At 37.4% G+C, this 12445-nt stretch overlaps 1 protein-coding gene across 3 annotated transcripts in view; it reads right to left on the bottom strand.

Moving 5' to 3' along the window:
• TENT2 (terminal nucleotidyltransferase 2) overlaps nt 1–12445 on the bottom strand; it is a 43951-nt gene that overhangs the window by 6449 nt on the left and 25057 nt on the right. For 2 of the 3 annotated variants that reach the window (XM_063181101.1, XM_063181100.1), the window contains 2 exons: nt 12172–12308; nt 4412–4503 (listed from right to left, as the gene is read on the bottom strand). In XM_063181101.1, the coding sequence (XP_063037171.1) occupies nt 4412–4503; nt 12172–12308 (229 nt within the window). Of the gene's footprint in view, nt 1–4411; nt 4504–9339; nt 9695–12171; nt 12309–12445 lie in introns of those variants that run through there. The other variant, XM_063181102.1, reaches the window with a different exon arrangement.

Consider the following 12445-nt stretch of genomic DNA (forward strand, 5'->3'; position numbering starts at 1 on the left):
GAGGCCACAGAGATGATCAGGGGGCTGGAGCACCTCTTCTGAAAGGACAGACTGAGAGAGCTGGGGTTGTTCCACCTAGGGAGAAGACTCTGGGATGGATCTCATAGCACCTTCCAGTATGTAAATGGGGCCTACAAGAGAGCTGGAGAGGGACTTTTCTCAAAAGCATGTTGTGATAGGACCAGATAGAATAGGTTTAAACCAAAAAGGGCAAGCTTAAGACTAGATAATAGGAAGAAATTCTTTACTGTGAATGTGATGAGGCACTGGAAGACATTGCTTAGAGAAGCTATGGATGCCCCATCACCAGAAGTGCTCAAGGCCTGGCTGGATAAGGCTCTGAGAAAAGTGGTTTAGTGAAAGATGTCCCTGTCCATGGCAGGGGAGTTGGAAAGAGATGATACTTAAAAGTCTCTTCCAACCTAAACCATTCTATGATTCAATGAATGCTTTAATGATATGTAATTCCTCATAAACTCTAAGCTATCTGTTGAAGCATACGATGATTGTGCTGAATTTATGCAGTAGTAATTATCTGCTACAGCTCAATAGTCTGTGATAACATATCAGACTATGATTTTGCATATTAAAATATTTTGAAACTTATTACACATGAGACTCTTGGAACTATTCACTTTAGATTCATCTCATTCTACAGTTTCTCAGTGAAATACTGAGAATATAGTAAAATATTTAGTATAATTTTAATATAAGACATACCAACTGCTCATACCTTTATCACACCATACCTATTCTGCAATATTTGTTCATAAGTTAACCATTTGGGGATTCTACTTTCTAACTGATGACAAATAAATGTGATGTTAAATTAATTAATAGTTTGGAACTTTTTCAATTGCAAGATTGAAAAAGTAGTTCTTGCTACTGAAAAGGTTGCCAACATTAAAGCAATCGATACTAAAAAATTATGATGCAGGGACTATGCATTACAGTGTGCTACAAAACAGATTTTATAGTCTTTCCTTAATAGAGAACTATTTAGGTAATATTGTGTATTTCACACTGGTAGAATGTATGGAAGTCCTCAAGGACCACAGAAACACAGAAGTATTTGTCAGGTCATGTAGATTTTTTTTGTCAAGTTGGTTATGAATTACTTTCATTCAGACAGTGATGTATAGCAAAATAAAGCATTACACAGACACCAGAAGGGCTTACACCTTTATGGGGACTGGAATTTCAAATTTGGTATGTGCTCCATGGCTTTTTTATTCCTGCTAGCTATTTAAATTCACTAAGAAATTCTTTCATGCAATAAATGTTGTATTTAGCAATCTTCTAGAAGGATTCTCTTCAAACTACCTAGTTTTCAGTGGACAGTTACAGGCAGACTTCTTTTATTTCAAAATGCATCATACTTTTTGTTTAGAACAAAAACTGAAAACTAAACAAAACATACACAGTCCTCTAATATCAGTCCCATTATTTGAGAGTGATCTAGTATAATTAATAACTCCAGTTCACATATACTATGTGAACAAATACACCATTTCATTTGTGTATCATAAATGTAATGGTAACTGCTTTTTTAATGCTAGGACCTTTATGTTGAGTCAAGCCATATTTATATTTTAAAGCCACAAGGGCTGAACTGTACAATCTTCTCAAACTATCAGTGGAAAAAAGGCATTCCAGTCACAAAAGCTAACTTACATCTTCCCTTTAATATTCCTGCATATTTACTGATTGTCAAAAGACAAACTGGTTCTCTGAAGCACAGCAAGAATAATTTTACAATCAGCTACTCTTTACACCACTACATTTTCTAACCATCAAGACAGTAAAGAGTTTGCTTGAAGTTATTTTCTTCACACACAGAGATGAGAATATTAAAAGTAAAAAGTAATACAGTTTTAACACTGATGCTTGAGGGAAAGACTAAAGGGAATCATTTTTCCAAACAAAAATACATGATATCACAGAGCTCCTGAACTGCTGCTAACCAAGCGCGAGGAATTATTTTTTTAATTATTTTTAGCATGTGGATCTGAAAGACTTGAAACTACAAATATGAATCAGGTACAGCTTAGGCGGCTTCTGTTTTGATTTCCCTAAATTATTATCAATGTAATTATCTCATAAAATTGCCACATTTCTAGATTTCCTATTTTCCAGCAGGACAGAAGTTGATATTACTTGATACAGACAAGATTTAAACTGAAACTGGAATAGTTAATTGCCATTTAGAGCTTCTGACAAGGATTGTTCAAAATATTATCTAAAAGCAGGGTTCTCTGTATCTCTGTATCCCCATCATTGTAAAAGCCTATCATATTTTTAAGTGTCTGGAAAGAGTATCTCTACTATATTTGTTTCTCTAACAGCAGAAATACATGTGAGAATCAGCCTTAAGGCCCATAACATTTAAAACATAATACAGTTTTTCTTGAGCTAATCTAAATACAGTACTATAAGCAGAATTGTGGAAACTTGCACCGACTTGTGTAATCTATCAACAAATACATTTTAGATATTTAAAAATAAATCCAATAGTACCAATTACTGAAATTTTATTCTGTGAACAAGAAAATTTGACAAAGACTTGGAAAACAGAATATATTGGCATGTTTACCTAACTTCTTCTCAAGTACACAGAAATTTATGTACATACTTTGTTAACCCAGTTCAGTTTAACAGCTGTTATAAACATGAAGTCTACTTTGAGCAAAAGTAGATTTTATTCTTCCCTCCCAAATCAGAAGTAAAAAAGATGGTTTGTGAGGCTAAACCCACTAAGTCTTGAACCAAGGAAGGAATCAGATATGCCACCTACAGATAATTTTGACTTTTTTAATAGTTCAAAAGCAAACGCATTAAGGAAAAGTTCTATTTAATCAATCTATGTTGATGTATATTCTATTTTTCAGCCTGGTAGAAAGAGAACCTAATTATTCAACCACTTTGTAATGTCATAAAATACTTGAGAGCTTCAAACACACAGTGCCCTGCAACACAGTGGATCAGCATCACGTGACAGCAGCAAACATAGCAGCCCAGCATTCCCACCTCCCACATTCAGACAAGAGCCTTGGCAGTGCCTCACTACGCTATTCTGAATCATTTCAGCTGTGCAGATACTCTAATTCTCACCTTTCTCAACTCTAAGACCACAGAGTCGAATGCAACTATATTTCAGTGTGTTCTTCTTCTCCTGTAACTGTTGACTTTTATCCAAAGGGTCAAATAAAGAATAAGAATCCCATCATGTGGCTTTACACTGACATTCATATGACTATGGCCAAGTCCATGAGCTCTGGACCACAGAATAACCAAGTTCACATGCAGGTGAAGTTGATTGAAGGCGATTCTCTGCACAGAGCAGCACAAATGCAGGAAAGTACATACATACCTCAACCCTAAACCTTATCAATCTTGAAGAATGTCTGTTCACCCACAGATGAACAGACTTATTCTCCTCCTTGCCCAGCAAAATCTTCTCAGTCTAACAACTTTCCTCATACCATTTGTCTCCCCTTCAAGTTATATTCCTATTTCATCCTATGACGTCAACCCTTGATATCCAAACAGCCTTCATTACTTTGAAGCCAGGACTCAGGCCACCTCTCCCTTTGTGACAACTGTTTCCAGTTACACAGCAACTCTCAGTCCCTTCAGTCTGTCCTCATTGTCCTAACATCTCAATCCTTCTCTTGGCTTATCATCTTCTCTTTCCTTACTGCAAGCTTCATCTCCTATGTATGCTTACCTGCTCATATTCTCCATGTACATTCCCCACGGCAGCTGAAAGGTGTCACTAGCACATGAATCTGGTTGTCTGTATAGTGCTCCTACTCAGTTCTGCACTGAGACAGCTGAGACCTGCAACTCCAACAGGTAGCCTGGGTTTACCCTCCAGTTCTGGAAGGCATCATGTAGTCTCTGCACAAAGCTTATGTCCACTAGCCAGCCAAAAATAGTACCCACAAGGAGATCAACGTACACATAACCTGGTCAGTGCAATGCCAGAACATTGCAAGAACAAATAATATTCTTCAAGAATAATCTGAGTATGTGCCTGCTGTGTTTTTTCAGAAGTTCTAACTTGGCAAAACTGACAACTATTTTTGTGGAGCAGAAAAAAACACACTACTGGCATAAAGGCTATTCCTTATCAAAATCCTAAGCCCTGTTCCAAAAGTAACAGGGCAACGAGTGCTCTTAAAGAAAAGGTCAGGAGTACTATTTTTAAACACTTTAGAGCTTAAAGCTTCCTTCTCAAATGTTTTTGACGGGCCTGTTTACAACTACTTATATTGGTTATACTTCCTTCTCTACATAATGCACACATGCAATATATTTCTCAAAACACAACCAAGGTAAAGTTTAATTGATAGATTTTTGTATTTAATGCCTTAACACTTAAAAACTATAATGCAGCTTCACGTATTACCTTCTACACAAATAAATTTGTTTCTCCATTCAATACCATCTGGTCTTGCAATAGCCTTGGCCTCACGAACTGATATCATTTGATGGCTCCAACTAAAGAAAAAGAAAACAATTTGTAAAAAATTTTAAGTCTTAGTTATCTTCAAATTATCAATTTATATTAAAAAATTGTCAGATTGCAATGTTATAAGTCTGGATATCACAGTATTTTATAATAATGAGTAATTTAGTTTAACATGATGAGTAGGAAACAAGAAAATTTTTCTACTAACAGAACTTCAAGTACAAAAAGCATCTCCAAAACAGAGCATCACAGTTATCCATGAGTAACATATATTCACAGTGGAATTTTTCTACTAACAACATCAAACTTTGTGACAATTTACATTGTGACCTACATTTATTTCCAAGTTCAAAATAAAATACAGAGTCAAATTTTTCAGAATTTTTTGTAGGAAGAAAAAGAATATACGGAATAAGTGTAGACAAGTCACATACTGCATTCCATAAACAACACTCAATAGTATAAAGATATGTAGAAATAATTTGCTCATAGGCCTTCTTTGTGCAAGGAACCTATTACTAGAAAGTTTCAGTATATGATGGATTTTAGATCTGCAAGTACAACAACTCTCTACCATTTTCTGCAGGCAGCTTTACAACAAAACATGGAAATTACCACATTTAAACAGGAACAGCAGGTAGATTATAGGGCCTTTTGATGTGCCATCATCTTTATAACACTTGGCACAACAATATCCCAAACATAATGGAAGCCAAAAAAACCCCCACTTCCAGTTTTATGTTCCCATTTACCCAGCCACCTTTCAGCTGCTTTCAGCTAAAGAGGGCAGCTCATCCTGCATGCCCTCATGTCCCATATCCAAGACAGTCATGGGACTAAGCCCAGCCAGCAGGAGTTTATGAAAGGCAGATCCTGACTGACCAACCTGATCTCCTTCTGTGGCAACATGGATACGGGAGGGCTGTGGATGTAGTCTGCATGGACTTTAGCAAAGCCTTTGACACCATTTCCCACAGCATTATCCTTGAGAAACTGGCAGCTGACGGCTTGGGCAGGTGCACTTTTCACTGAATGAATAACTGCCTGGTGTTATTCAGAGAGTGGTGGTGAGTGGAGTTACATCCAGCTGGTGTTCAGCCACCAGTGCTGTTCCCCAGGGCTCAGTACTGGGGCCAGTCCTGTTTAACATCTTCACCAGTGATCTCATGGAGGGCCCCCTCAATCAGTTCACAGGTGACACCAAGCTGTGTGGGTTATCTGCTGGAGGGCAGGAAGGCTCTGCAGAGGGATCTGGGCAGGCTGGATCATGGCTGAGGCCAACAGTGTGAGGTTCAACAAGGCCCAGTGCTGGGTCCTGCCCTTGGGTCACAACAACCCCAGGCAGCTCCACAGGCTGGGGCAGAGTGGCTGGAAAGGAGCTGGGGGTGCTGGTGACAGCAGCTGGACATGAGCCAGGCTGTGCCAGGGCAGGGATTGTTCTCTTGTGCTGGGCACTGGTGAGGCCACACCTCCAGTGCTGTGTTCAGTTTTTCACCCTTTATTACAAGAAAGACACTGAGGTCCTGATGTTCGTTGAAAGAAGAGCTGGGAAAGAATCTAGAAAACATGTCCTATGAGGAACAGATGGAAATGGTGCTTTTTATTCTTGAGAAATGGAAGCTCAAGGAGGAACTTAACTCTCTCTACAAGAATGTTGTAGCCACGTGAGGGTCAATCTCTTCTGCCATGTGTCAAGGAAAAGAAGAAATGGCCTTAAATTGTACTAGTAGAGGTTCAGATTAGGTATTAGAAAACGATTTTTCACTGAAAGAGTAAACTGGCATTGGAATAAGTTGCCTAGGGAAGTGATGGAATCACCATCTCTGGAAATGCCCAAGAGATGTCTGGATGTGGCACCTGGGAATATGTTGTAGGGGTGATTACAGTGGTCCTGCATTGGAAGTTGGTCTCAAAAGGTCTCTTCTAATCTTGATGACTTTGCAAACCCAGGAGCCACCACATCAGTGAAACAGTTGGATCACCAATACATCACCGTATGTCCTGACTAGATGGGTAGAAATAGCTGGGCAATATGCTTCCAGCTGTACTGGTCTTACCTGGCAGAGGAGCTAGGCTGGGTATATTAACCACCAGCAGTAAATCTGTAGATATCAACTGTAAATTAAAATACTGCCATCCATTCATTGATCAGTTAAATCTGAAAGAATTCTGTCCTCCCTAGACCACAGATCTGCTGTTGTAACTCCATTAAGTCAACAATGACAAGAGAGCTAAAAATCCTGACTGTAATTTTACAAGTTATCTTGAATACAACTCATAATTAAAACCTCCTATGGAGCTCAGTTGTTTCAATAGCTGTAATTCCACAGAACACAAATATTTAACACTATGAATAGGGCCTATTTTTAAAAAATGCACGACACAGCACGTGAAGAGATCTAGGACACCTCAGTGTGTATATTCAGCCTTCTCTTAATATATCCTTTAGAAAATTCGTAATGATGATCATCTTTTCTAGAATTCAATGTACACTAAAGCCTCCATTCTAACCCATAATACTTCCTCTCCTTAATTCCCACAGTAAATACTTTTGTGATAAATAGGAATGTCAAGCATCAAATAATTTCCTATCATGTCTTTTAATAATCGACCATCAATATAGGCTTAATTCAGATGAACTGCTCAAAAACCCCAAACACACACACACACACACACACAAAAAGACAAGCCCCCCGTGCTTAGAGCATCAAACAAGCTTAAACTGCACCTCAAGAACACATGTTGCAAGCAGAAGCTTACAGTTTGCTTTTTTTAAAACCTTACTTAAAAATAAGAGATCCAGGTCAGTGGAGGAAGAGAGAAAGAGGAGCAAGAGAGTGCAAGAGAGAAAGAGAGAAAGAGTGACAGAGAAAGTCATGCAAAGAAGTATTTGATGTGTATTTGGTTTAACAAGGCAGTACTGTTTCACTTGAAACAGAAATTCTTCTCTTGAATTATTTTCTTCCTAGGCTATACTTGATCCTTCAGCAAAAATATAAATGCATTTATAATACACTAGTTCAGCAAAAAGCAACAAAAAATTGGCACTTCTTGCTGTTTAAAAAGCCTTTTATTTAAATTTGAAACTTAAAAGCCTTTTATTTAAAATCGAAATTTAAATTTGAAAACAACTCTTTTATCTGACAGTCATACAGAACTGTCTTGGTACCAAGATCATACTGAATTAGAAATTAATTATGAATAGCAAATTATTTGTGTGTCAATTTTAGCCACTTTGGCTTGCATATAATAACTTCATTGTTGCAAACATAAAGCAGATATTCTCCCAGCACACATTTTCTATGTGTGAGTTAACACAGCCATTTAAACAGCTACTTCGACTACCAATTATTTCTGTATTCACTGAATGCATTAAGTATGTCATCTTCATGGCAAAGGTAAGTATTTGAAAGGAGAAGACTAGAAAATTTCAGGTGTTTGTATGACTACAGTACAAACAGGATAAAAATCTTTTCTTTTCCAGAGCATTCTTACAAATCAAAGCCACTTGTGTACACACAGTAAGATGGATACAAGTTACAAATATATTTAATTCAATATAGTATTAAAAATTATCCCTTTATTACCTAACTCATTCTATTGTGAAAAGAGCTGCAAGCAACTTCTTGCTGAAATTTTATATTTTGTCATTAAAATGTAAGCAAGTTTTTACCATGTGCACCATAAACAAATCAGTGAATGATCTTAAACAACTGCTACTTAACCTGCCATGGTAAATTTAAGGGAAGTAATCACAAAGAATAAATTCAGGTGAGCAACGCCTTGCTTCAGGTCTCACTTTGTAAGGAGAGAGCCAAGTGAAAACCTGCTGCCTTCACTCATGGCTGCAGAATTGGAATCAGACACCTCCTTCAGCGGGGCTGGTAAACACGTTTCCAAATACTTGCTTCGGGGAACATCTACACTTTTTTCTTGATTACATTCACTACTTAATCAGTGGACAATTTTAAATAGGTAAAGTTAAAATGAAGTCACTACCCTAGCCAGCTGTATCATAAGAAGCATTACACAGACTTGAACTCTAATGGCAAGATAAATATACAACCATAAAGGCAAAACAGGCTTTGCCATATAGGGTGTGCTATTCTAATACATGCTGCAATTTCGAAACCACATTTCTTTGGGGACAGGGATAAAGAGGTACAAAAATTACTTCTTATGGACACACTGAAAACCCTAGAGTAAGACTCTGGAAAAACAATTTTCTGAAACATCTTATAGTCTAAATAAACAAAACAGTTTAAAGCATAAGGGAAAATAAATATAGCACAAGGACTTATGCATGACTGCACAGGATGCAAAGCTCCTATTTCTTCCTTTGCTATACTCTTTAAGCCCATCTTGTCCTACATCAAGTAAAAAAAAATCACTGATTTTAATTGAAATACATAATGGCCTTTGCTAGAGGGAGAAATTTAAAAGAATGTATGTCCATCTTCTCTTAACTTCCTGATGATTACATGTAAAATAGATCAGTAGTTAAACATTCTAGACAGGTGGCTTCAATGGTTTATTCTGTTCAAAATTATGATCTTTACACATGATCTGATCATTCTTGATTGCATGCTGCCCATTCAGTAAAACGGTTCCTGTGCATCAAATCTGGTAGTGCATCCTACTCCACAGATAGGAGCTTACAAAAATTGAAGTCACAATCTGTGAAGCAATCTTTTCATCAAACACATGACAATCCAACAGGGAAAGTTCAATTGCTCCGTACAGATCATAAAAATATAGCCTCATTTAACAGTCACACTGTCTAAAATACAATCACAGAATTTTGGTGCATAAAGACACTAGTAAATGTTTCACAGGGAAAACAGTGAAAAAACTACTTATTACATCAAAGAAAAGGAACACTCACACTCTAACTAGTTTCTTCCATGAAAAACAGAACTATGAGAGCCCTGTGTTGGCTGTACTTGCAAGCTGAACATGAGCCAGCAGTGCCCTGGCAGCCAGGAGGGCCACCTATGCCCTGAGGGCATCAGGGACAGCATCAGCAGCCGGGCAAGGGAGGGATCGTCCTGCTCTGCTCTGGGATGGCCTCACCTCGAGTGCTATGAACAGTTCTGGGTGTCACATTATAGGAAAGACATGAAGCTATTGGAGAGTTTTCAAAGCACAACCACAAGGACCATGAAGGGCTTTGAGGAGAAGCTGTATGAGGAGTGGCTGTGGTCACTTGGTCTGTTCTGCCTGGAGAAAAGGAGACAGAGGAGACCTCATTGCAGTTTGCAACCTCCTCATGAGGGGAAGAGGTGGAGCAGACCTTGATCTCTTCACTCTCATGACAGGACTTAAGGTAACAGCATGAAACTGAGTCAGGGGAAGTTTAATTTGGATATTAGGAAAGTATTTTTTTACCCAGAGGTTGGGCACTGGAACAGGCTCCCCAGGGAAGTGGTCACAGCACCAGCCTGACAGAGTTCAAGAAGTGTTTGGACAATGCATCTTAGGGATGATCCCATGCAGGGCCAGGAGCTGGATTTCAATTTTCCTGATGAGTCCCTTCCAATCAAGTATATTCTATTACTCTGTGATTCTATGTATTTCATTCCTACCCTCATTCTCATTTGCACTGTTGTTTTCCATCAGCAACTTCAAAGGAAAGATGAAAGGTCCTGTGGCTAGCATGAGACTTTTACTTTCACTGGCTGGCTATCACACACACAAAACTTTTTAAACACCATGTTCATGTTTCTCCCTGTGGTGCACTAATTTGTCTTCTCCAGTCAATGAAACTAACATCGAATTTTACTATCAATCCTATTCCTTTCTAACAGGATTTATAGTTGAAAGGGATACACAGATAAACTGTACACTTGACTAAATTTTATTTCCATAGCAGAAAGAGTTAAAAATAATAAAGGCTGCGGCATTAAGTGCATAATTTCCTCAAATCACTTCTCAGCTATGTAGTAGCATTTTCAACACAGGAATTCTAATGGCTGTTTTTACTGGTATTTTCTTCTTTTTTTTTAACAGAATATCACAAGTGAAATGATTAAATACTTAACAAATACTAAACACCAGAAGAACACATCAGGTGTTCATTTTATTCAGCTGCTTTTTGAAACATTTTCTTCTGCTGACATCAGCAACTATCCTATCTTCACTATCTACTTTTTCAAGCTTTCTTTTATCCAGAAGCTCCTCTGTGTGTCTATGAATAGATCTACGCAGTATTTTTTCCTGATTTATAATCATCAGAAAAATAGTATTTAGGGATTGCAATTAGCTCAAACACTGATATTGCAGAATTTTTGGTCTGCATATGTCTTAGCATATCTCTTCCAATAGCAGACAAAAATTAAGTCATTCTGGACCAGCCACCAACTTAGGCACACATCTGGTCTTGACTATGTTAACAAGCACCCAAACTCAAAAAAGTCAAAGTAGGTATTTTTCCTGTAATTAGAACAGATCATCTCTGGTACTTTGCATAGGCAAACCAGAAAATTCCTTAATGGATAAGATATTTACTTTCATGTATAAGAAGATTAACAGCTTGTACAGTCAAGTAGTAAAAGATTCATGTAGTATCCCACACAAACTAAGAATCTAAGGTTATCCCCCAGCACTGTCTTCTCATTTGCCTCTTTAGTAAACATCACCTTGTCAGCTGAAAAAACAAGTAGTCAGGAGAAACATTTCAGACAAAAGACTATTCTCTTATCTGCAGAGATCATTGAAAGAAAATTTCTTACATGAAAATCTTTCAGTCAGACTTAAGCATGCACAAAATGCAGTTGGTTCATGCATTACTACAGGCCATAGGGATTTAGCTTACATATTTTACATGTGATGCACAACCCAGAAATGCTTTAATGATTTTATAGTCTTTCACTTCTTATATTAAAGTAAATTATGAACACTTCCAAAATTATGCGTATCCAATTGTCTGTTTTGTTCTCCTATGATGCACATAAGCAGGACAGCAACATACATGAAACAATTGCCTCAGATGTTATTTAGAATATCTTTAAGCTGATTGAGATACAACCATTTGATATTTTATAGGAACAAGCATTTTTTCTAAGAAATTCAGAAGTACATGGGTAACAATTTGGCAAAACAGCTGTAATTTAAGGCTTTTTCAGATGTCCTCACTACTTAAGCCTCTCCTTTTATATAAGGAAGTCCAGATGCCAAAACTGAACTCAGATTCTAGCAAACCAATAATGTGAGCGAAACAACTATACATGAGAGAATTCTTCACTAGGTGAAGCCTGTACAGATCTATATTCTGATCAAAGTAAGGAGCCACCAGGCCAGTCACCTCCATTGACTCAAGTGTGACAAAAGACAAGCACAGCCCTCAAGGTCCAAATAATTAATATCACAGTTGATGCCGTAAATGACAACACATGAATAGGCAGTTACAGAATAGTGTAACAGTATAACAAATCCCAGCAATTTTAAAAGGACAAAGCTCTCTAACTTTTGGGAACTATTTTCCAAGAAAGAATGTGTAGCTAAGTAGACGATACCAGACAATTTACTGGCATTCCTACTGTCATTTAGCCTGTCCATTCATAGCCCTCCTCTCTCTCAGTTACCCCTCTGGCATTGCTGCTTTCCTTTCTTTCAAGTGTTATAAAGTGTTGCTATATTGAATAGAAGGAATCAAAGTTTCACATCTTCTAAACCACTAAAATCATCTTATTACTTACTCAAATTCTGTGGCATAATATTTGAAGAAGCCTATTAGCAAATCTCCAAGGCTTGATCCATTTTTTGAGACGTAAGGAGGAATGGTACGTGGTGCTTGATGAACAAAATGCAACTGCATAGTAGGATCAAAACACTCCTGTCAAAATAAAATCAGAGTGTGTATATTTATATATATATATTTATATATATATATATATATATATATATATATATATACACATACATATACACAGAGATAGCCTTAACCCAGATACATGTACTTCCCACAATAAG

This window comes from Melospiza melodia, chromosome Z (genome assembly GCF_035770615.1).
Source record: "Melospiza melodia melodia isolate bMelMel2 chromosome Z, bMelMel2.pri, whole genome shotgun sequence".
Taxonomy (NCBI): Eukaryota; Metazoa; Chordata; class Aves; order Passeriformes; family Passerellidae; genus Melospiza; species Melospiza melodia.